Raw genomic sequence first — 26,529 nt, forward strand, 5'->3', positions numbered from 1 at the left:
GAAACAGTTTATTCTCAGGATGTGAGCGCCCTGCAGATATCTTCTCAGCCCTCCTTCTGGCCCACACACTATACAGGTTTTCTATAGAAACCAGGTTGGTTGCAGTTGTTTTTTCTGCAGTCTGAACTATCGGTTGGAGTCTGTACCAGTCCTATATTTGGTTGTTGTGTCACACCCGACAGTTTGGCTCCTGAATGGATGTTCTAAACGCCTTGGAGATTTGTACGGTTATGGGGTTGGATCATTTGATGTTCAAGATCTCTTCCTACTCTTACATATGTCTCTCTTTCTCCTGGCAGAGTTTTGTGTGGAGGTTCTGAATGTCTCCGACTCTGGGAATAATACTAACGCCACCTCTCCAGTTATCGAGTTTTGGGAGTACGTATGTCAATTGTTTGGGTTATTTATTTCCTTTCCCTAAATCACTTCCCTAGGATTTAGAGGGGATACCGTATTTTTCGAAGTATAAGACGCACCCTTTTTCCTCAAAAAAAGAGCCTGAAAATCTGGGTGCGTCTTATACATGGAATACAGCATTTTTTTGCCTCCTGAAACCCCGCTCCCTTCACCAAAATGGCTGTGCAGAGCCTTTAGGAACCTTGCAGATTGCTCCTGGGGGCTGGGGAGGGCAGAAATGAGCGAAAAACGGGACATTTTTTGCTTTTCTTAAACACCCCCCCCCCCCGGAGCACTGTACAAGCCTCCTAAAGGCTATTCATGCCCCTTTTTTGTGTGAAAAACAGGCCGTTTTGGGGAGGTCTGCAGAGCGCAAAAGCTTTTTTTTTAATTTGCCTCTTCAAAACCTTGGTACGCCTTATACTCCGATGTGACTTATACTCCGAAAAATATGGTATATCTAGATCTGGCCTTGATGAAGTTCAAAGGGAAGGAAATGAATAGGATCACACGATACAGGTGGGGAAAACATGGGGTTCATCCCAGTGATGAAAATCATTTTTTTTACTACCAGTTCTGTGGGTGTGGCTCGGTGGGCATGGAGTGATTTGGTGGCCGTGGCTTGGTGGCCGTGGCAGGGAAAAGATACTGCAAAATCTCCATTCCCATCCCACTCTGGGACCACCCAGAGGTGGCATTTGCTAATTCTCCAAACCACTCAAAATTTCCGCTACCAATTCTCCAGAGCCTGCTGGATTTCACCCCTGGTTCATCCTCAGTTTTATGAGGTTTTTTGAGGTCATGAGGGAAAAAGCAGGCATTGCATACATCTACAGTATATCCACTTTCCCAGAGGTGTCTGCAGGGGATGGTTAAAAAAATATCAAGATGGCAGTACTGCATTCCACATCATCTGCAATTGATGGTTGCTTTTTTCCTCTTCCTACCAGCTTTTTTTTTACCATCCTAAACATCTGGACAGCATCTTCACAGAAATAAAGCCTCTAAAATAATGTGAGGGATGTAAATTGTTGATAGACATTATTATATAATTATTTGCCACATTTTTATCCCGAGCTCAGATATCACTGCAGTTGCAGTATGAGGGCTGGGCAAGGAGGCTATTTTGAGAATAGTAGAGAGAGAAATCCAAATAGTTAGATTAATAAGAGAAGGTAAACAAACAGCAGGGAAGCAACCTGATGGTGACATGATAATAGCAGTAGGCTCCAGAGGTGGGTTGCCAAACCAGTGGTGGCAGTGGCGGGAGGCTCCGTCTACCTGCCCGGATGCTTCTGCGCATGTGCAGAAGTGTTGCATGCGTGAGAGAGAGAGAGAGTATCGGAGAGAGCAAACCGGTAGTGAAACTGTTACAAACCCACAACTGGTAGGCTCTAAATGAAATACTTCGTAGGATTTGGGATTTCAAAAAATATCTATAATGCAAACATTGAACAGTTTTTCCTGTTCAATCATAGTGCCAAACTATACTGTATAAATATTATGTTGCTTTCCCCCCACCCGCCCCACTGTCTCTTTGAGGAGGAACATACATGTGATTAACTCAAACGAATTAAGTCATTGATTAATTTCTGGGGAAAGTGCCTAAATTTATGAAGGCAACTGGGAAATACATGCCATTGTCTATCCATAAGCTTATCAGTATCGTCAACACATTTTCTCTCTCCCTCAACACTCTGTCACCAATAAAGACCATATAGTTTGTAGCAGAGGTGGGCTTCACATAATTTTACCACTGGTTCGCTGCGCACCGAACTGTGAGCGCATGTACCTTCTGTGCATGTGCGTGGCCTTCTGCACATACACTTTGCTCACACACGCTGCTTGCATGCAGTTTAGAAAACGTGGCTAAATAGGACAGCATAGCGCCAGGGGGAGACAGGTAACCCCACCCGCAGGTCACCACTACCAGTTCGCCTGAACTAGTCCAAACCGGCTGAATACCACCACTGATTTGAAGCCTTTAGTCTGGATAGCAAGGACTATCAGAACTATCATTATTCTAGTAAGACAGAGTAACTGCCTGTGAGAATGACCTTGGGAGACAGGAGGAAGAGCCACAGCCTTGAGAATAATCATGCATAAGGTATCTCAGTCCACACAAGGAAAGTTGGCATGGGAACATCTCAGAAAGGACCCTCTTCTGGAAAGTAAAAGGGGCAAAAGAGCTTTCAAACTTTTAAGATTCTGTTATTATAGTTTACAATAAGGGTTAACACAGGGGTGTCCAACTCAAGGCCTGGGAGCCAGATCTGGGCCATGGGGTATGTCAGGGTTCCAAATAGTATCCAAAAGTAAATCAGAGTCCAAGACAAAGTATTGCTCAAAGTGCCAATTTGTTAAGAGAGCCATGTTGGCACATCTGGGAAAACCCAAATCTGAAAGCTTCCTGGTTTTCCCCAACCAGTTGAAAGTTCAAGATCTTGCCCCACACCCACAATTCCATAACATGATCCAGTCTTCCACTGCCATGCTGGTAGTTCCACCCATCCAGTTCCGGTCAGGTGCAGAGGTGCAAAGACAAAGGATTTGTCTTTATAGAAAGAATTTTGTTATGGCTACATCGCATCTAACTCTGTACAATCCCCCTCTCCCATTTTCCCATAATAGAAAATGCATAGTAGAATAATAGAAAGTGTGGCAGCCCATTTTCACTGGCAGAGCACTCAGGCCACTACAGGTGCCCCCGACATGAGTGACATCAAGCTCTCCCCCCACCCCACCCCACCCCCCAAGGTCAAACACAACCCCGATGTAGCCCTCAATGAAATTGAGTTTGACACCTCTGGGCTGACAGATACTGTTGTGTCTATCCTGCAATGACCAAGTTAAACTAAAGACCTTTAATGAGGAAAAGCTGTCAAGGAAGCAGGTATGAAGGGTTAATAGTTGCTGGCAGAAAGATGCCTCACCTCCTCCATCTTTTCATCTGTCCCCTCAGGAGGCGAACGCTGAAAATAACAGAAGGCCTTCACGATCTGGGCACTGTGCGCTGGGAGTTGGCTCTCTGCCTCTTGCTGGCCTGGATCATCTGCTATTTTTGCATCTGGAAAGGAGTCAAATCCTCTGGCAAAGTAGGAGTTACCCTATGCTTGGTTAATGCATAAATTGATTTGCTCTGTCCTGTCACTCTTCTTGCATCGGAGAGTAGCAGGATAAAAGTATGCATGGAATATACCAGGGGTGGGTTCCTGCCAGTTCTAACCTCTTCTATAGAAGAGGTTCCACAAATCTACAGTGCCGTTTAGAACCGGTTCCAGCTCCCTCCCCCTGCCCGTCCGCACATCATCAAGATGAAGAACGAGAGGAGGAATTCTGGGAGTTGAAGTCCACAAGTCATAAAGCGGTCAGGTTTGAACACCCCTGGGTTTTTTTCTCTCTAAAAGGTTAGGGGTGCAAGGGTCTTGTAACTTGACAGCTTTAAGACTTGTGTGCTTCAAATGCCAGAGTTCTGAGCCAACATTTTTCTTGCTAAGCAAGAGTGTTGTTAAGTGAGTTTCATCACATTTCACAACTTGGCCACTCCCAGCCTGGTCACATGGCCGGCAAGTCACTCCCACAAAGCAGGCCACACCTACAGAAGAGGTTCTAAAAATTTTTGAAACCCACCACTGGAATATATGCATGTCTTATGTGGAGTGGGAATATTAGAAATACTTTGATCCATTTTAGTTGACATTAAGACCTGGGAAAAAGTGCAAATTAGAGCCCCATCCATAATTCTTATAGCAATAACTTTGCAAAAAAAATGTCATTGCCATCAACCTTCCTCAATTCTGTATCTTCAAATGTTTCAGGTTACAAATCCCATCACAGCCAATAGTGTGGTACACAGTGATAGGAACTATAATCCCACATATGGGAGAGACTCCAGGCTGAAAAAATGGACCTAGTCCATAGTTGGCTCACATTGCCTGGTCAAAAGCTGTAGCTTACACCTACATTAATTTCAAGATTAGTGCATTCACTTGTGAGAATTTTTTCAATAGGAGGTGACAATGGTTACTACATAGGAAAATTTGTGGAGGGCAGATATACCAGCATTTGAGGTATCAATAGGTCTGTAAAATTCCTGTAGAACCATCTTATTCTAGATTTTACTAGTTGTTGGAAATCAAAGGCCTCCAGCTTCTGGATTCCCCAGAGCCATTAAAGTGGCTAATATTAGAAACTTACTATTGTTGATGATACATCTAGTCCTGTGATGGCAAACCTATGGCACACATGCCCAAAGTGGCACACGGAGCCATGTCACCTGGCATGCACGGCATTGCCCGTTCCTCTTCCGGGTTTCTGGCGCGCATGTGTGTGCGGTGATCAGCCGGCCTTGGTGCATGCGGCACAGGGGTGGGTTTCTTGCCCCGTTCCAACCGGTTCGGTTGGAACGAGGCCGGCGGCGTCCTCGTGCATGCATGTGGCGTCCTCGTGCACGCGTGCAGCACGCGCATGCACACGCGTGGTGCACGCATGCGCACTAGCGTCTGTGCGATGCTCCAGCTGTTCCTGGAGGATCGCGCAGGCTCTGTATGCATCCTGCGGATGCGTGGAAGCGCAGAATTCGTCAAAACTGGGTAAGGAGCGGGTGCGGGCGCGCGCGGGCGTGGGGGGGGGGCTTCGCCGTTCCCGGAAGTTACTTACTTCCGGGTTCGGTGACCAACCGGTTCGCAGGGACCGCCGTGAACCGGTTGAAACCCACCCCTGATGCGGCAGTGCCGAAAACTTTAAAGAGCTGGTCTTCTGTTTTCCGGCATGAGCATGCGCATTGGCTAGCTGAAATTCGCATGCGCATGTGCACCAGTAACTGGAAGACTAGCTGGCCAGCGCACATGCATGCGCCAGAAATCAGAAGTTCATTTTTGGGCATGCACATAACCCCAGGCAGCTCCTCTTCTGGGTTTATGTACTCCCTTTTCAGTGCCAAAAAGGTTGGCCATCATTGGCCTAGTTCATTTGTAAGACTGGTTTTGAGGAATGTTGTTAACAATAATTCCTTTCTTTCCTGTTGGGCCCCTTTTTAGTAATGTTGGGAAACTATTGTTTAATCTTTAGACTGTTAACCTCTGGTGTTCTATGGAAGAGCAGAGCTTAATAGTCTAGACTGGAAGAGGTCACCTGGAGTATTGCATCGTTCCATTCAATTTCAGTGAAGCATTCATACATTTGAACGTTGCCTAAGTTAATAATAGGCTAGATGAAGAAAACAAGCTGACGTTACCCCTGGGTAAGAGAGAGGTCTTGTAGATAAATAGGAAACTGGATCTGAACTTGTTGGGTTGGGCAATATTTGTTCATGCTTTGATTGTATGCCAATCTGACTACTGCAAATAGATCAGGGGTGTGCTTCCAAAATTTCAGCAACAGGTTCTCTGCCTAGTTGCTGGGTGGGCGTGGCCATGGTGGGTGTGGCCATGGTGGGTGTGGCCATGGTGGGTGTGGACTAGACCGCCTCCTGTACCAGGGTGGCGGGGGGGGGGGGCATTTTTGCCTTCCCCAGGCTCCAGAGGCTTTCCTCGAGCTTCTGACATGGCAAAAACTTCCTCCCCTGGGCTCCGGAGGAACTTCCAGGAGGCAGGGAGGCCCATTTTCCACCCTCCTGGAGGCTCTGTGTGGGCCTTGCACTTATCTCACATCCAAAACAGCCCGCATGGAGACTCCTGGGAGGAGAGGGGCAGGGTGGGAGGGGAGGGGACAGACAGGAGTGGGATTTGGATGTTCTTCAAACTTGCCATAACGTTAGCTATAGGTTCTCCCGAACCCAAGCGAACTAGTAGCAGCCCACTCCCGAAATAGATCAAATGGGTCTCTCCTTGAAAAGTATGTGGAAGTTGCAGTTGCTGTAAAATCCACAGCTGCACTGCTAACCAATCCCTAAGTGGCATTGGTTGCCAATTCCTACTAGGCAGAATTAAAGTTGTTGGTATTAATTTTTAAAGCTATGAATGGTTAGGAGCACATTTGCAGTTAGGAAAGTGTCTGATTATTAAAAGACTGTACCCCCATCATTGCTAGAGGCCCATCATTTTGGCAAGCAGGACATACAGTAGTCTTCTCTTGCATTTGCCCCCCCTCCCACCCCCCAAGATTATGATCCACATTTCTTGGAAGTTACATCGGAAGTCTCCACTTTCCCAACTTAAAAAAGTAACAGCTCTTTCCCAACTTTTAATTATTACATTAATATTCATATTAATCTGTGTATTTAACTTTTTAATTCTCGATTTCATTTAACATTTTTTGTTAAGACACGTTGGTATTTACCAGGATAGAAATGAGAAATATAAATCAGATAAAGGAAATTCAAGACCTTAACGGATATTCCTTAATTGAAAGCCAAAATGCATAGCGTGGAATATAAATATATTCCCACTTTGGCTACTTACATTATAGGATCCAGTGGTAATAGAAAGCATCGGTTGATTAAATTAGCATTGCATTAAAGTTACACTGAATTAAGAAAATGCAAATGAATACTCTTCAGGGAAAAGAACGTGCTTTTATTGATTCCAGGAAAACACGGATATCAAGCATATGGATTTCAAAATGTACTTGCATCATGTACTGCTATAACAACATTGAACATTTCACCATTCTGTCAGTTCCATTATGCTCTTGTTGTAGGCTGGGTAACACAAGCTGTTGCACTTCCATAATGTAAAATAGGTTGTGCTATTTCTTTTGGAAGGACAAAGAGAGACTTTCACATGGCAACATTCATTCATTCATTTGCTTATTTATTATTTGAAATGGGCCATATTCACTGAGATACTGATGTTAATTTCCTTTATTCCTTCCTTCTTCTTACTCAAATCTGCAAATCCCCTGCGAACAGAGACCAGACTCAAATTGGGTGGAGAGGAGAGGGCTGATGAACACATTGCTTGACAATTTTTTTTTCTTTTAAGAACTCTTTAATCCCTTTGTGGATTAAAGGTGGAGTTGGGGCGACTGAATGGAGCTGAGAGTTTACTGACCACATGCTCTTCCTGACGCCTACGCAGAGTTCACAGCAAATTTTTTTTTCTTTGCGCCCTAATAGAGAAACATTTGCCATTGCCTAGGATTGAACTCTGAACCTTCTAAGTGGGAAGCAAGTTTCTTCATCTCTAGAACACCCCGCTGCTCACACAAGCTGCAGCCAACTTGCCACGGGACAACTATCTGTGGCTAACTCACCGCGGGATAACTTGCTGCGAGAGAAGGGTTGCAATGATATCAAAGAAATGGTGGGCTAGTGTCATTAAAGAAAGGATGCAAAAGGAGGCACAAAAGGAAATGTGGATGGCAAACATTAAAAACAATGTTTTATTTATTTTAAATAATTAAATTGAATTGTTAGATTGTCCTGCGGGAAGTTGTCCCACAACGAATTGGCCATGGTGAGTTGCCCTGCAGCAAGAGTTGGCTGTGGCGAGTTGGCCGTGATGAGTTGTCCTCAGCCAGTTGTCCCATTCTGTTCATTGAAACGTGGCAAGCATTTTTTTCATTTTTTTTTTCATTTTATTAAGCATTTATAGGCCGCCCTTTTCCCTGAGGGGACTCAGGGCGGCTTACAATAATAGGGGAGGGGAGTACGGGACAAAACGCAAAAAGAAAATGTGAATAGAAATAATTAGCAATAAAAACCCAACATTCATTCAACATTCGGGAGGGGCGAGAGTAAAGTCTTATCCCCAGGCCTGACGGGATAGCCAGATCTTGAGGGCTGTGCGGAAGGCCTGGACGGTGGTGAGGGTGCGGATCTCCACGGATAGATTGTTCCATAGCGTCGGAGCTGCAACTGAGAAGGCTCTCCTCCGCGTAGTCGCCAGTCGGCACTGACTGACGGATGGAATTCGGAGGAGGCCTACTCTATGCGATCTGATGGGACGGAGGGAGGTAATCGGCAGAAGGCGGTCTCTCAAATAGCCAGATCCACTACCAAGCAATAGAAGAAGGCATAATAAATGTTCTAAAAACCCATGCCAACAAATTCTGAAGATAACATATTGGCTCCCAGATTGAAAGAGGTCAATCTACATTCCAATATCCAAAAAGGGAAGGCTTAACAGAGTGTTAACAATATTCTTAATTTCACATATTAGAAAATAATAGGATAATCCAAAACAGATTCAAGCCTTGCATGGTAAAAGAGATGACAGATGTTCAAAGTGGCTTCAGAAAAGACGGAATAATGTGGCACGTCATTTCTAATGCAACTGGGTAATTGAGAAAGCCAAAAAAAAATAAAAAATAAAAAAGTCATTATGTGCTTCATTGATGATGAAAAGAGCATTGATTATATGGATCACATTCAGTTGTAGAATGTGCTTTAAAAAAAATCAGGACATCACATTGTCCTGATGGTAAACCTATATACAAGTCAGGAAGACACAAGATTACTAAATGTGTGAGACAAGGCTGCACCTTCTCCCCTTAATTATTCAACCTATATTCTGAATATTTATGACGGGAAGTGGACTTGGAAAAAGATGACCATGGTTTTAAAATTGGGGGGAGAAGCATCAATAATCTGACCTACTCTATGCTGATGACATTGCTGTGATAGCCAAAAATACAAATGTCCTACACCAGTGATGGTGAACCTTTTTTGGCTCCAAGTGCCCAGACCGGAACACGCATGCATGTGCATGCATGTGCATGTGCCAGAGCGCCAGAAACCCGAAGACCAGCTCATACACATGCCTGTTTTTAGCTGTTTTTCGGGCCACTTTTGGTCTGAAAAACAGCCCAAAAACAGTCTGAAAAATGGCCTGCTTTTGGCCTGCTTTTGCACCATTTTTGGGTCATTTTCAGGGCATTTTTCAGGCTGTTTTCAGTCTGTTTTGGGGCATTTTCAGGCCATTTTGGGCCATTTTCAGGGCATTTTTCAGGCTGTTTTCAGGCTGTTTTTAAGGCTATTTTTCGGGCCATTTTCAGGGCATTTTTCAGGCTGTTTTTCAGGCCGTTTTTAGGACCATTTTCAGGGCATTTTTGACCATCTTTTGGCTTGTTTTCTGGCACTCCGGCACCCGCAAGGACCAGCTGGCCAGCGCATCAGAAACCAGAAGAGCAGCTGGTGACAGTGCTTGTGCCCACAGAGAGGGCTCTGCGTTCCACCTCTGTCATGCGTGCCATAGATTCGCCACCACAGTCCTACATCCTCTAGTAATAAAAGTAAAGCAACACACTGAGAAAAGGGACTAAAATTAAATACACAAAGGAGTCCAAACTATTGACAACAGATAGACCAACCAGCCTCCCAATTGACAATGAAGATATTAGATATCTGGTGAATAATATCTGCCTTTTAGTATTAACCTGCTAAGGGTGATGCGTATTTTAGGGCTTTCCCTACAATTTTTTTGCATCCAACCAGCAGTTGTGTGGGTGATGCAGTGGGTGGGTGGGATTTTCTTTTGTATGCTTTGATTTTTCTAAAGTTGTGGTCATGCCACTTGAACTGTAACGATGGGTTGATAGTCTTCATGTAGATTTGGGGCCAGAGTTTGTCTGCCCTGGTCCTCTGCTGGTGTCAGTTAATAGCTCTGAAGACCAGGGATCTTGGCTAGTCACTACTTTTAATGATCTTTGTTTTATTCCCAGGTAGTCTACTTCACTGCCACTTTCCCTTACCTAATGTTGATTGTGCTGCTAATTCGAGGAGTCACTCTCCCTGGGGCGTTAGATGGAATTATATTCTACTTAAACCCAGACGTTTCCAGATTGGCTGATCCTCAGGTGAGTTGTAACTTCTATTGCACTTCAATTGGCAGATCATGCACGTTTCAAATGGATTTGCCAGGTGTGCTTCCAATTTTTCATGGGCACAATACTCCTGCACAATCCTGAAAGTGTTATTGCAGCATCACTAAATCACATCATTAAAGCGAAGTGACTTTTAAAGCAAAGGCATTTTTCAGGCTTGTACAACAACCTGGAAAAAGATGTGGCTGCTTTAAAGAAATGATGAGCTTTTGTTGGCTTTGATTGATTTTTTATGTCCTTAGAGTTTTATAAAATGGGGGCAGCTGCGTTTCGTAGGATCAGAGCTCCTTCCTAACTAATATAAGGAGCATGAACATCTACATTTAGTTATGGTCATTTACTCAGTGTTACTCAGGGGCGAAATCAACTTACCTTCCCTACTAGTTCGAAAAAGTGAGCACGCACGCACGCTTCGCTCACATATGCCACCTCCACACATGCATAGAGCATCAAAAATGGGTAGTAATGACGTCTAGACGGGTGGGCAAAACCTGGTACTGAGTGCACCTGCAAAGGTAAGTAGAACAGCAACGGTGGGAATCCGCTGTGCCACGTGACTTAGATTAGCTAGAAAGCAAGAAATCTGATGATTCTAGCTAATATAAATTGTGCATCACAGCTGATCATTGGAAATACCAGTTCACCTGAACCGGTAGCATTTATTTTTTTTACTATTGGTTTGTGCATAATTATAAGGTAGACCATAATCTACTACTAGATAAAGTAGAAGAATGTGGGTTAGATACCCTCATCACCAGATGGATTTATAACTGGCTGACCAACCGCACTCAACATGTAGTCCTCAATGGAACCGCATCTACATGGAGGGAAGTGTGCAGTGGAGCACCCCAAGGCTCTGTTTTAAGCCCAGTACTCTTCAACATCTTCATCAATGATTTGGATGAGAGAATAAATGGGGAACTCATTGAATTTGCAGATGACACCAAGCTGGCAGGAATAGCCAATGCTCCAGAAGATAGGTTTAAGATACAGAAGGATCTTGACAAACTTGAACATTGGGCACTATCTAACAAAATGAAATTCAATGGTGAAAAGAGTAAGGTTCTACATTTAGGCAAGAAAAATGAAATGCACAGGTACAGTATAGGTGGTATCTTGCTCAACAATAGTAACTGTGAGAGGGACCTTGGAGTCCTAGTGGACAACCATTTAAATATGAGCCAGCAATGTGCAGCAGCTGCCAAAAAAGCCAACACAGTTCTAGGCTGCATAAACAGAGGGATAGAATCAAGATCATGTGAAGTGTTAATACCACTTTATAATGCCTTGGTAAAGCCACACTTGGAATACTGCATTCAGTTTTAGTCGCCACGATGTAAAAAAGATATGGAGACTCTAGAAAGAGTGCAGAGAAGAGCAACAAAGATTATTAGGGGACTGGAGGCTAAAACATATGAGGAACAGTTGCAGGAACTGGGTATGTCTAGTTTGATGAAAAGAAGGACTAGGGGAGACATGATAGCATTGTTCCAATGTCTCAGGGGTTGCCACAAAGAAGAGGGAGTAAAACTATTCTCCAAGGCACCTGAGGGTAGTACAAGAAGCATTGGGTGGAAACTGATGAAGGAGAGAAGCAACTTAGAATTGATGAGAAATTTCCTGACAGTTAGAACAATTAATCAGTGGAGCAGCTTGCCTCCAGAAGTTGTGAATGCCCCAACACTGGAAGTCTTTAAGAAGATGTTGGATAGCCATTTGTCTGAAATGGTATAGGGTTTCCTGCCTAGGCAGGGGGTTGGACTAGAAGATCTCCAAGGTCCCTTCCAACTCTGCTATAGTATTGTAAACCAGTAGCATTTTTTACTACCAGTTTGGGCAAACCAGTCCAAATTGGTAACATTTCACCCCTGGTGTTACTCCTTTCTCTCAAAGTTTTGCATCATCTACAAATTTATGCAAACATTCACACAGGATAATTTGTATTGAGGTTTGCCTGCCAGATGTGTATTTTGTGCCTATCCTATGTACATCTTTCCCTAAGATACACAGGCTTTGCATACAATTTTCCCAAGTATTCATTTTTAAAAGTCGATGTTTAAGCAGAAGAGTCTTTCAAGAGAATTCTAGCAGACCCTGTGGACGATTGCATGCTCACTCCTGTTGCAACAAATTCCTTCCTGGATGATTGTACCATTTGCTTGAAAAGAAATCTTTGAAAGATTTATTTGACATGCTTACTCTTAACTGCTTACCTGAGGGATTGTCAGTAATATAACATCTTAAGCGTGACCTAATAAATCCAGCCAAACAAAATGCACATGAAAGCATAAAATACCATCTATCATTTTCCCTTTTGGGTCCTCTCCAGGTGCATTGGCTTAAACACATGTTGTCCCCAGCCACCGTTGTGCTGGTAGCTGGGGATGATGAGCGTCATGGTCTGATGCATCGGGAAATTGTGGACGTCGGGGAAAATTGCAACACATACATTAAGAACTCTCCCATGGTAGCACTCTGGATAACTTGGAAACATTCAACCTGGGCGCTAGCAATTCTTCAATATGTTTTGTAATCTTCGAAACCATCCAACAGTCACAGTGTACCATGGAAGTCTAATGAAAAAATCCAAGCAAATAAATGAGGTTACTAGGCACATCATCACAGAAAAGTTATTTCAAAGCCACCACCGTATTTGCCCAACCTAAGAGCCCTTATAAAAGAAGAGAGCTGGCCTGGAGAATCCTTCAGAGACCTTGTGCTATGATAAGGAGTGAGGGGTGGAAGTAGGAATCTCTGAACAGGGCTTAATACTAGAGGCGCAGAACTTGTGGTCCAGGAGGTATGGCTGAATCCCAATTTATAGCAAACTTAGCTAGCCTGAACAGGGTTCCCAAGTGCTGTATTTTCCAACTCTCCAACCCAGATGTACGTACATGTTGGACCACTGTGCTTGTCATTATTCATCTGTGCTGTGTATCAGCTGATCATGTTTTTGATCCCTTATTATTAAGAAAACTTTTACATTCTTTTTGAGTCAGATAATGAGTTTGGAGTTGAGTCACTCCAAAAGATAATTAACCCCAAGCAAAAGATGCTTCCCATCTCCCTAGAGTTAATCTATTGGCAAGATGGGCAGCGTATAAATTTATTAAATAAATAAATATTAAAACAAATAAAATAACAATAGAAATTGTTTCTATAAATCTAGATCAAGCTAAAAGTAAAAAAAAAACCTCAACCAACCAAAACCAGTGCACACATTCAAATGAAGTAGTCCTCAAATATACACAGTAAATGGTTGGTTGTTATTATTATATACACAACAGTGTGAAATCATTGCTGCCAGTTCTTTAGCCGGTATTGGCCTTCCTATGCAACAAGTTCTTCCCAAGAATCTAAGATGTTGTGATGTGTTTCCTGTTTCCCTTATTATCCTCCCCGGATAATAAGCCCAATCCTGCTTTTGAGCACATGCACTAAAATAAGCTCTCCCTGAAAATATTGCAACACAGCAGCAGCTATGAGGTGCCCACACTTGCCGCCTCCTGCAACTCAAAAATAATAAGACCACCCCCAAAATAAGGCCAAGCTTTTATTTTGGGGATCAAAAGAAAATAAGGGCCTGTCTTATTTTCAGGGAATCACAGTATAATTGCGGATCCAAGCAGTGTGGCCTTTTGCAATCGACAGATAGAAATTTTGTCAATGCGCAGATTTTATAAGTGCCAGCCAAGATTTTTTTGGTAGGGCACCAGTCTGCCAAATATTATTATTATTACTTGTTAAATGTATATTTAATTCTCAGAGATATCATAAGGCAGTTTACGAAACTAATATTTATCATATTAATACCAATTAATATTTGTACATATTAAAGCAATAACAAAAGTGCTATTTTTGCTGGTTTTGTTTTTCTTATTCTTGGGTATTTTACCATCTCACACATTCCCTTGCTGGACATCTGACACTGGACTGACATAGCTAAACCTAGAAAATTTAATATTGATTGAGTATACAGGAAAGTTTACCTTAGAGAGGCAGCCTTTCGGATAGTCTAGTTTCAGGCTATTTAGAGTCTCTATCGGGTATTTCAAGAATGTGTGTGTTGAGGAGAATGCAATTGTTTATTTCTTCTGCAACTCAATATTTTCCACATGGCATGTGTTGGACTTCAGCTCCCATATTTTCTGGACAATGTAGACAATGGCTACTTCAATTTATGGGAGTCCTGCAGCTTTTCAGCCTACTAGTTGTTGCTTTTGTGTTGTCTCGTGCTCATCCTTGGACTGAGAGCCGAGATGGCGCAGTGGTTAGAGTGCAGTACTGCAGCCTCTTCAGCTGACTGTTAGCTGCAGTTCGGTGGTTCAAATCTCACCGGCTCAGGGTTGACTCAGCCTTCCATCCTTCCGAGGTGGGTGAAATGAGGACCCAGATTGTTGTTGGGGGCAATATGCTGACTCTGTAAACCGCTGAGAGAGGGCTGAAAGCCCTATGAAGCGGTATATAAGCCTAACTGCTATTGCTACTTTGTAATACTATAAGGAGCATAAAAGATAAAGACTATTTTATTAAACACAAAAGGATGTGAGTAAGATAAATTTATTCAGAATCTTTTTGGGAGACTTCCAAAGTAAGTTATTTTCACATTGATATAAAAGGTTTTAGATTTTGATTTATACATGTATCATTTGTGAATTTTTCAGTGCTCCACTCTTTGATTTGATCAGTTGCTCCATCACTTCCAACCCTTCATGGTCCAATGTAGCTGCTTCTTTGAGTTCTTGTAAGTTCCTACTTGTCTCATCAGTGATAGTAGCAGCTCCCTTTTCTTCTGTTGACTTCTTTTTCCATTGACTTTAATTTTTCTAAGCCTTGGGAGCTTCACTGCAGTAGTTACTCTTGCCTTTGCATTCCGTATGCACAATTTTTAAGCTTTAGCTTCATTATTAATGCTTCTAGTGAGCAGTCTGGTTTTATTTCATCTAATATTGAATTATTTGTTCCTCTTCAAAGACAGCCCAAAGTATTCTCAACAGATTTTCTAGCATCAGGATTCAAAGGCATCCATTTTCCTTCATTAAGTCTTTCTTATGGTTCCACTTTCACAGCCATACGTTACTACTGGAAAAGCACATGAATTCAGCAATCTGCATTTTCCCCCAGCATGATGCATCTATACTTTAATATCTAAATAGATCTGCCCTCATCTTTCTCCTATGTAGGAAATTCTTCTCAATTTGTGGATCCAGCTACCAGATACAGTATGTGAATTTTTCAACCAAGAGCATCTGTTACCACTTCAACTTCTTCTCCAACTATTTTTTTCTAGGGATGGCATTGCCTATTAACATGTTCTTCTTGATGATCTACCTCCTGACCGTAGAATTATTGTCCTTTTCTTGTTTCAGGTATGGATGGATGCAGGCACTCAGATCTTCTTTTCATATGCCATTTGCCAAGGATGCTTGACAGCTCTTGGCAGCTACAACAAATATAACAACAATTGTTACAGGTAGAAGTAAAACACCACTTTTAATTTCTGCAGACTTTTAGAGCGTTGTAGTATTAATCATTGTGTGTTGACCACCTGTGTTCGTAATCCACTGGATTCCTTAATATATATTTCCCTGTGGTCTGGCAATTCTTCTGAAATGCAGGATCTTCCAGAAGGGTTCAAATCATTGCAGTTCATCTTTTATCCTGCTGCCTGCTTCATATAACAACCATATACTCATTTCTGTAAATATAGATATAGACACACAAACATGCACACACAAAAACACACAAGCATACACAAAGAGAGAGAGATGTCAATATTTATCTCTAATCTATGTGTATAATATCCTTTAATATATTTTATATGTTCTGCAAAGATATTCTAACAAGACATGATTTTATGTTTGCGTTCTTTGCATGGATTTCTTCTACTTCAATGATCAATATTTCTAAGAAAATATACTTTAAGTACCCTTATGTATCTGTCTGTCTCTGGATTTTTCCGGCCTCTCATATGCTTACATACAAATACACACCCACAGAACCTCCTTATATTGAATCATATTTTTTTCCATTTAGCTGAAAATATCTACTTTAATCTAATTGGAAGCAGTTCCCCAGACTCAAAGTTTTTATGTGGAGATACTGTGGATTAAATTGGTGTCTTCATTGTTACAATACTTTACAGTGAAGGCCAGCAAGCTATTTGACATGTAGACTTTTTTTGTCCAAATAATGGTATAACAACTTCACCAAATAATACTTACCAAAAACAATAGTTAAAGGAGAGTAAAGCAAAAAATATTAACAATAATTAAGAGTGAACAAATAAACATGGAAATGGAAATAAAACAACAGTGACAAAAGAAAGCAAAAAACAGTACCAATAGTCATAAGTGCTTTGCAGAGGTGGTATTCAGCAGGTTCAGACCAGTTCCAGGGAATGGAGATTTTACAGTATCCTTCCCCTGACATGCCCACCAAGTCATGTTACGCCCACCAAGCCACGCCCACAGAACCAGTAGTGAAAACAATTGAATCCCACCACTGGTGCTTTGGGAGTAATTGCAAAACAACTGGAGCAACTCTTGAACATGACCAGCATTGACAAATTCACCATCAGTCAATTGCGAAAGGCAGCTTTACTTGGAACAGCTTGCATCCTCTGACAATATCTTTACCAATGACAACAATTTCTCTCTCTCTCTCTCTCTGAATTTTCCACAGAGATACCTTCATGCTTTGTTTCCTGAACAGTGCCACAAGCTTTGTGGCGGGCTTTGCCATCTTCTCTGTCTTGGGCTTCATGGCGCAGGAACAAGGTGTCCCCATTTCGAAAGTAGCTGAATCAGGTAAGGAGCCGATGGCTGCAAGGTGGAGACAGCTTAATTCTGATCTGAGCTTAGTGCACAAGATAATATGCCATAACGTCTTACCTGTTAATGACTGCTTTTACTTCAACTGCAATAAATCGAGGGCTACCAATAGATACAAACTAAATGTAATCCGTTCTAATCTTGATTGCAGGAAAAACGATTTCAGCAATAGAGTAGTAAATGTGTGGAACACCGTACCTTATCCTGGTTAGTTCCTCTAACCCCCATACTTTCACCTTAAGCTGTCTACTGTGGACCTTATGTGTTTCTTAAGGTGTCCCTAAGGGGGCGTGCATAAGCCACCAGCGTGCCTACCATCCCTGTCCTATTTATATTTACTCTTTTTATTTGTTTATGGCTATGTTTTACTTATTTATATTCATTTATTCGTGCCATTTTTCATGTGTTTTCATACTTGTTTCCTTGTACTTATTGATAAATAAATAAATTTATAAATTTTTATAAATTTATTTATTTACAAATAAATAAATAAATACATAAATAAATACACACACATGTGTGTGTGTTTTCGTAGATTTTCACAGGTGTAGGTATGCTGGTCTTGTATTCAGGTCTTTTCCTGTGTAAGATTGCATGGGAATCTTTGCAATCTTACATGGGAAAAGAATTCTGTGAATTGCCACCTATGCTAAATTGGGGGAGGTCTTCCTTAAAGAGTATCCATACGAGTTCTCAACAAGAGGGTCTCTCCAACCTTGGCAACCTTAAGCCTGGAGGACCTCAACTCCCAGAATTCCCCAGTCAGCTAGCTGGAGAATTCTGGGAGTTGAAGTCCACCAGGCTTAAAGTTGCCAAAGTTGGAGACGCCTGCTTTACACGTTGAGTAGAGAAACTCACATGTGTCTGATTTGGTTGATGTTCTCCATGCTTATCTGGTTTTGTCTCCCATACCCAGAAGGCACTAGATTGGAAAACACAGGTAGCTCCTGATAACTGTGTATTTGTCTATCTTAATCCAGTAAGCATGTTTGATAAGGCAGAAACTGAAAACCGGTATTCTTTGCATGAATTCCCATTCAACTCCAATCATCGTATCCAGTGGGATTAAGTTTTAACAGGAACTCTGATCTGATAACTGTTGAAAGGATGCCGGTGCCTCACCTTAAGCTAATAGAACATTGCTTTGCTTCTTTTTGTTTGATTGACAGGTCCTGGCCTAGCATTTATTGCTTACCCCAAAGCAGTAACCATGATGCCTATATCTCAGCTGTGGGCCTCTTTGTTCTTCCTTATGCTGATCTTCTTGGGGCTGGACAGTCAAGTATGATGACTTTTTTTTTTTTTAACCTTTTAGCGCAGGGGTGTCAAACTCAAGGCCCAGGAGCTGTGAGTACCATGGGGTACTTAGATCTGGCCCATGGGCTGCCTTGGAAACAGCAAAGGATTGGCCCACAGTGCTTCTGCCAGAGAAAACGGAGCTTGGGAGGGTTGCAGGTGGCCATGGTGGCCAGAAACAGAGCTTAGGAGCCCATTTTCGCTGGCAGAGCATTTGGGCCACCACAGGTGCCCTAATACGAGTGATGTTGAGCTGGTCATGCTCACTCTGCCTCTCCCAAGGTCAACCACAACCCTGATGCGGCCCTCAATGAAATCGAGTCTGACACCCCAGCTCTAATGTATTCTTAATTCCATCTAATTCGAAGAATGTAGAATATTCTTATATCTTTGTATATAATACACCTTGCAGAAAAAATACAATTTTGTTTTTTTGGGAAAGAAAGGAGCCCCATGAGTAAGTGATGTTCAGCCTTAATTGCTTATATAAATTAGGAGAGCAGAACTTTGATCTGATGCGACTAAGATGCACAGATTGTTTGTGGTACAAATGCAAATGTAAGCTCCCTTTTAATGGATTCTTTCTCCTTTTCTTCTTCGAAATGAACTGTTTTTTTCTCAAGTAGCTCTTAAGAAAGAAGCAAGAACTTGGCAAAGGATTTACTCATATATTCATGTATGATGCACATGACTCCCCAGGTGCATAATGCCAGTGGATGGTTTCTTCTGCTGACTCTTTAGCTAAATGTTGTTCTTGAGGCTCTTGGATTATCCAGCAGAATTCTTTATCCAGACTCTGGATTTGAACAGATTTTTACAGAAAAATCCTAAGAATCAGAAGCCCTCCATAGGCAAAAACATATGTTTTTTTCTACCATAGAGTTCATACAAACCATTCAGGACTCATGTGCACGTAGGAAGAATTCTTAAAACTCACCTGGGTGTATATGTGTTGTGAATGATTGTTCTGACCTAGGCTTCCCCAGCAGCACGAAGCTGAGTCCTCATCCTGATAAACCCTTTTTATTTAATTTACAGTGAATTCCTCTCCAGCAAAGACTGTCCTCTCTCACATTCTTTCAACATTACACAATTACTGACCTTTATCAGGCTTGGAGAGTGGCCAGGCTGATATCTTTCAGACACCACAATACCTGGCAAGAATGCAGGAATGATCTAATTGTCTCCTGCAAATGCCCCTCCCCTTTTGCTCCTCTTTTATTCCCTCTGGGAGGGATCATTCACCGTCCACCTGCGGCCTTACTCCCAAGTTGACCTTTGTTTCTTAGCTGTTCCCTTCATCTGGCAACTCTGCTCAGGCACACACTGGGAACAGGCTCCAGCTGTTCATCTGCCTCATTGATGTCTGATTCCGAAGGCAGCCGATAACTGTCAGAGAGCTCTAGCCCCATCTCTGCCTTGTAAGATCCCTCGTCAGAGCCTTCCCCAGACTCCACAACTGGCCCATGTTCCTCCCCAAACTTCCTCACTGTCCAAATCTCCTGCCAGCTCTACTGGCTGCTGGCAGGTCACAACCATGATGGGAAAATCTGTGATGTGTAGCAATATATCACAAGCCTAATGCAGGATGTATTGAGAAATGCACATGTGCTAAAATTGCTACAGGACGCTGATCGCTAGCAAAGAAAGAAAAGGAAAGAGAGGGAAGGAGCTAAACAGATTGAGAGCCAGCAACTTTCTGACAACTGTCTTCTGACCTACTTTCTCCCCTAGTTTGTCTGTGTCGAGAGCTTAGTAACTGCCATCGTTGACTTGTTCCCGGAAGTCTTCCGTAAGAAAGGACGTAGGGAGCTGCTGATCCTGGCCATTGCTGTGATCTGCTATCTCATTGGCTTGCTGCTGGTCACGGAGGTGAGAAATGGAGGTCAGTGGGAGGGAAAAAAGACAACTGCAAATGGCATGTTACTACTGTGATATTAGCAACTATCCTCCGACACTTCAGCCCATGTGATTATGTTACCCAAATCTTCATGAGATCACAAGATGGGTTCTGTTTACATATGTTCTCTTCCCTTCCCTTCCCCCAGCATTCTTCCCTATTTTCAGGTCGCTATTCCAAGAAATCACTATCCCATGTTGTGCTTTCTTTTAGTAGTGGTGCTGCTTCAGATGTTCTTGGGTTGTAATTGTCATCAGCCCAAGGCAACATAGCCAGTATTTAGAAATACTGACTCTTGTAATCCAACGTCTAGAAGGTCACACATAATATGCGATCTTTCTTTTATCACCTTTCCTCCAAGAGTTAAAAATGAAATTTCTGAAAATAGTTTAAGTCCATTCTGTCCCTCTATGAAGGAGATGAACTGTTTTAAAATTTGATTGATGAAAGAAAGAAAGAAAGAAAGGAAGGAAGGAAGGAAGGAAGAAAGAAAGGAGGAAGGAAGGAAGGGAGGAAAGAAAGAAAGTGAAAGAAAGAAAAGGAAGGAAGGAAGAAAAGGAAAGAAGGAAGGAAGGATATATACTCTTACTAATGGATATGCATCCAAGATCTAAAAATGAAATTTCTGGAAATAGATTAAGTCCATTCTGTCCCATTATGAAGGGTATGAGCTGATTCAAAATTAGATAGATAGATAGATAGATAGATAGATAGATAGATAGATAGATAGATAGATAGATTGATAGATAGATAGATAGATAGATAGATAGATAGATAGAAAGAAAGAAAGAAAGAAAGAAAGAAAGAAGGAGGGGAGGAAGAAAGGATATACTTTTGTTAATGGATATGCATACAGTGAAAGCATCACATTGCACAGGTACAATTTGAACTTATTCAACACATGAACAGGATTTTTTTTAAAATTATGGCATTCTTGTCTCCCCAGTTAATCCCCCCAAATTAACCAAACCGAATGGTTAATTCCTTTCTGATTGCTACTCAAGTAACAAGTGTGTTACTTTGCTTCCTTCAATGGTACTTACTGAAGGTAGCATAGTGGGTTTAAGTTGCAGAATGTCTATAATCATGGGACCTAGGCTTCCCCCGCAGAACAATAAACCCCTTTTATTTAATTTACAGTGAATTCCTCTCCAGCAAAGTCTTTCCTCTCCCACAGTCTTTCAACATAGTTCACAATTACCAACCTTTTTCAGGCTTGGAGAGTGGCCAGGCCGATATCTTTCAGACGCCACAATACTTGGGAAGAATGCAGGAATGAACTAATTGTCTCCTGCAAACACACCTCTCCGTTCGCTCCTCTTTTATTCCCTCTGGGAGGGGCCATTCACTGTCCACCTGCAGCCTTACTCCCAAGTCAACCCTTGTTCCTTAGCTGTTCCCTTCGTCTGACAACTCTGCTCAGGCGCACATTGGGAACAGGCTCCAGCTGTTCGTCTGCCTCACTGATGTCTGATTCCAAAGGCAGCCGATAACTGTCAGACAGCTCTAGCCCCATCTCTGCCTCGTACGCAGAGCCCTCGTCAGAGCCTTCCCCAGACTCCAGGATTGGCCCATGTTCCTTTCCAACCTCCACACTGTCCGAATCTGCTGCCAGCTCTGCTGGCCGCTGGTGGACCACAACAGGCAGCTGGTTTTCTTCAGTATGCCATATGTCAATTGCACTTCTACCAAGAATGGTTTCTTGTTGCTGGTCTCCAAGCTCATAATTTCAACTCAGGACTATAGAAATGGAGGCAATCAGAATGGTAACCACCAATCTTTGCCAGTTGTGTCCTCCAAATCTGGCTTGAGAGTCATAAATGTTAATTTGGGTGGGGGAAGGCAGGAATTTGAATCTTGTTCATTCATAACATTAATATATTGTTCATAGATGAAACAGTGTCTCCCAGGGCAGCCTACTATTTTCAGGGCCTCTGAATGGATAGCATAGGGTAGCTATAATATCCAACTGTGATTTTTGGAAATCAAGACTCGATGTAGGATAAAAGCCATTTATAAAATGCCTGAAGTTTTTCACTGATTGGGAGAAGGGGAGTAAATATCAGAGAAGTGACAAGACTGCAAATTTATGAAAACATTCCTGGGGCAATAGGATATTTCCCCCCCAAAGAAGTTGATAGGTTCAGATTTTGGCATTAGCCTTTTGTTTTAAAGTTAAAGCAAGATATATATTTTTTGCTCATTCTTTGATTTCTATAGCACCGCATGAGAAACAATACGTACAGGCAGTCCTTGATGTACGACCATAATTGAGCCCAAAATTTCCATCGTTAAATAAGAAAGCTGAGTGTTAAAGCAAATTTTTCCCCATTTTACAACTTTTTTTGCCACAGTTGTTAAGTGACTCACTGCCATTGTTAAGCTAGTAACACAGTTGTTAAGTGACTCGGGCTTCCCACTTGACTTTATTTGTCAGAGAGTCGCAAAAGGATCACATGACCTCCGAAACACTGCAAACGTCAAAAATATAATGTCAGGCTTGCTGCCTTCTTTTCTTTTGGGTCTTTGGCCTGCCACACTTTCTATTGTTCTGCTATTTTCTATTGTGGGAAAATGGGAGGGGAGGGGGGAATTGTAAAGAGTCACATACTATGTAGCCACAACAAAATTCTTTCTAGAAATCCAAGGTCATCCTTTGTCTTCGCACCTCTGCACCTGACCGGAACTGGATGGGTGGAACTGCCAGCATGGCAGTGAAAGATTGGACCCTGTGATGGACTTGGGGGTGTGGGGGCAAGATCTTGAACTTTCAACTAGGTGGGGAAAACCGGGGAGCTTTCAGATTCGGGTTTTCCCAGATCTGCCAACATGGCTCTCTTCATAAATTGGAACTCTGAGTAATACTTTGCCTTGGACTCTGATTTAATTTTGGATGCTATTTGGAACGCTGGCATACGACCTCATTGCCAAGCATCCCAATTTTGATCATGTGACCATGGGGATACTTCAGTGGTTCTAAGTGTGAAAAATGTTTTTTTTTCAGTGCTGCCATAACTTAAAGTGGTCATTAAATGAAATGGTTTTAATGTTTGTTGCTTTGGGTTCTGACCCTTTTGCTTTGTGGTTCTTGCAGGGTGGGATGTACATCTTCCAGCTGTTTGATTATTATGCAGCCAGCGGCACCTGCCTTCTCTTTCTTGCCATCTTTGAAGTCATCTGCGTTGCGTGGGTTTACGGTATGTAAGGCCTCCAATTACATGCAGGCAATGTTTGATGCACAGGGCTCTCTTTAAGAGTGAACTAGACACAGTAGAACAGCTCTCTAGATGCATCAAGACTGCATTTCTCAATTGCATTCCTGGGGATTCTGAGAATTGTAATCCAGCATATCTGAAAGGCAGCAGGTCCAAGCAATCCCACAAAGCAGTGGTGGGATTCAGCCAGTTCGCACCTATTCAGGAGAACTGGTTGTTAACTTTCTAAGCAGTTCGGAGAACCGGTTGTTGGAAGAAATCTCCTTTTGTTTTTTTTCCACTTTACAGGGCTAATCCTATAAGGAAGGCAGGAAGGAAACATTCTGGTGTTGTTTCTAGCCTAATCTTTATTGCCCTGCTTACAGAAACTGCCTCTCCGGTTAACCCTTATGACATTGTAACAGCTAAGGCGAAGCGCCCATCGACCTGAGCGATGTTGAGTTGGCCATGCCCACGCAGACACATGACCACGAAGCCCCACCTACCCAGCTGGTCATTAGGGCAGAGAGCTGGTTGTTAAATTATTTGAATCCCAGCACTGAAGCAGATGTTATTTCTTTCTGTTTTGGTCAGCCTTTTTGCATTTCGCCTTTTACCACCCATTTAGTTATGCCTATCCCAATTCTGTTAGTGGGATGAATCTGCTGGTGCACTCATTTTTCAGTTCATACATTAGGCAAATCCTGTCCTGCTTCTGATGAATAATTTTTCATCACACTTTTAAAAAATGGTGAGAGTTAAGGCAGACATTTGAACAAAGCTATTCCAAACCCTAAAGTACTCACTCCTACTTTCCCCAAAAAGAAAAGAAAAGAAAAAATACAATAAAAAAGAAGGGTGAGTCAGATTTTTGCCTCCATCTACTCAAGAGCCCCAACATGAAGTCTGATGGGCTACATTTATTATCTCTTTTATTCATTAAACATGAAACTCAGCCAACTGAACATTTAAAAATGTATCATAAATATCATTGACTGGCACTGATGGTTGATACGGGTTGCTGCCAGCATCCTAGGTATCAATTCTTAAAATGTATGATATTCCAAGTAGCACAGTTTTTACAGTTCCATCAGATTTTTGCCTTCATCTACTCAAGAGTCCCAACATATTATTATTATTGTTGTTGTTGCTGCTGCTGCCGTTGCGGTTGTTATCATTACTACTATTATTATTATGTGGTTAATCTTTGGTGAGATTCACAGCCTTTGGGGCTGGTTGGTAGCTCAACAGCTCGAGTCCTAACCAAGGACCTAGGAACTGTTAAGGTAACGTCGGAGGATATAAGCTGTTCCAAGTAGGGTGGTTTTTTGTAGAACCAGAATGTTCAAGTCTGATAAATTTAAATTTTTTACTATTATTATTGTTATTATTATCCCACCTTTATTATTTTTACAAACAACTCAAGGTTGAACATACATGCTATCCCTTCCTTCTCTTTTCTCATAACAACAACTTGTGAGCTGGATTGGGCTGAGAGAGAGAGAGAGTGACTGGCCCCCAAAAAATCACCCAGCCAGCTTTCATGCTTAAGGTGGTACTACAATTCACAGTTTCCCAGTTTCTAACCCGGTGCCTTAACCACTAGATTAAACTGGTTATGTATGCAGTTCAAGGATGCGTATTTTAATCTCTGAATTAAGTACTAGGGTCATCCCCCCCTTTTAGATACAGCCACCACAGCATGACTGATAATATAATTACACAACATCAAGGAAAACAATGCAAAAATTAAATATTGAAAGCATTGAACTTAAGCCTTAGAAATATCTCCTTTTAGAGCAGGAAAATCAAAAGACAAGACGCACACACATTTCCCCCATTTATTGCTGGCTCAAGCTGCCAAGATTTCTGGTCCTGATGATTCTGCATTTCTGAAGCATTAGAGGGAACTCATGTTGAATCTCAGTTGCTAAGGGAAAAAAAACAAGATAAATTACTGAATCCAACTGAGGGTTTCCCTTTAGCATCTGGTAGCTATTGTGGGACTCAAATGCTCAGGGTTTTGATTTGATCCAGAGTGCTTCTTATATAACAATTGTAAGCATCTTAAATAGATGCTATCTGCAAGCTCTTAAATGCTTCATAATACTTAGAACTAGGATGAAAACCTTGTTTCCTATTTTTATTATCTTATTCTGAGTGGGCTGCGCTTATTTTGTTGTGCTGCTAGATTTGATTTTGAAGGGTTTCTTTTTCCACTAGTGAGATGATGACAGTACTATTCAAGATCAGAACAGACTCACATTTTTAGTTACTTTCTGTATGACACTTTTGCAGTTGGGCTAAAATGTCTTTCCGCTATAACCTAATTTTGAAGGATCTGAATAATCCACTTCCTACAGCATGTTCAGTCCAGTTAGCCACTAATACAATCCATTTTTACCTGTGTCTCTGGTAACGTAAAATCATGCTACCCATTGTCATTTCTGGAAAGTACTGTATTTTTCACAATATAAGACACACCAAGATTTTGAAGAGGCAAATTAAAAAAAAAGTTTTTGCACTCTGCAGACCCGGTCTGTTTTTGTCAAAAAAGGGCATGTATAGCCTTTAGAAGGCTTATAGAGTGCTCCTGGGGGCTCAGGGGGGGGGGCATTTTGGTGAAGGGGGTGGGGTTTCAGGAGGCAAAAAAAATGCTGTATTCAGTGTATAAGACGCACCCAGATTTTCATCTCTTTTTTGAGAGAAAAAAGTGCATCTTATACTCTGAAAAATATGGTACCTCAGAAAAATATTTTTCATTGTATCACTAGTCTCTTTGGTCTAGTGGTTAAGGCATCGGACATATAAGCAAGAAATCGTAAGTTCAAATCCCACCTTAGCCATGAAATCCAGCTGGATGACCTTGGGCCAGTCACTTTCTCTCAGAGAGTAACCTACCTCACAGGGTTGTTGTTTGGGGGAAAATAAGAGGAAGAAAGTTGAATATGTTCCCCCACTATTTGTAAAGTTACTGTAAAAATTTGTAAAAGTAATAAAGGTGGGATAATCAAATAACTAATAATCAAAGGGACATGGTGGCTCAGTGACAAAGACACTGAACCTGTCGATCAGAAAGGTCAGCAATTCGGCGGTTCGAATCCCTAGCGCCACGTAACGGAGTGAGCTCCCATTACGTGTCCCA

The 26,529-nt window shown here is 42.0% G+C and overlaps 1 protein-coding gene across 2 annotated transcripts in view; it reads left to right on the plus strand.

Moving 5' to 3' along the window:
• Positions 1 to 26,529, plus strand: part of LOC106553070 (sodium- and chloride-dependent betaine transporter) — a 99,236-nt gene that overhangs the window by 47,316 nt on the left and 25,391 nt on the right. For both annotated transcript variants that reach the window (XM_087722939.1, XM_087722940.1), the window contains exons 5-12: positions 300 to 378; positions 3,359 to 3,491; positions 10,000 to 10,134; positions 15,531 to 15,634; positions 16,846 to 16,970; positions 18,164 to 18,276; positions 20,025 to 20,162; positions 23,285 to 23,387. In XM_087722939.1, coding sequence (XP_087579065.1) covers positions 300 to 378; positions 3,359 to 3,491; positions 10,000 to 10,134; positions 15,531 to 15,634; positions 16,846 to 16,970; positions 18,164 to 18,276; positions 20,025 to 20,162; positions 23,285 to 23,387 — 930 coding nt within the window. The remainder of the gene's footprint in view (positions 1 to 299; positions 379 to 3,358; positions 3,492 to 9,999; positions 10,135 to 15,530; positions 15,635 to 16,845; positions 16,971 to 18,163; positions 18,277 to 20,024; positions 20,163 to 23,284; positions 23,388 to 26,529) is intronic.

The sequence above is a fragment of the Thamnophis sirtalis genome, unplaced genomic scaffold, assembly GCF_051295495.1.
Source record: "Thamnophis sirtalis isolate CommonGarterSnake01/CBP01778 unplaced genomic scaffold, rThaSir2_p1.2 scaffold_9, whole genome shotgun sequence".
Classification (NCBI taxonomy): Eukaryota; Metazoa; Chordata; class Lepidosauria; order Squamata; family Natricidae; genus Thamnophis; species Thamnophis sirtalis.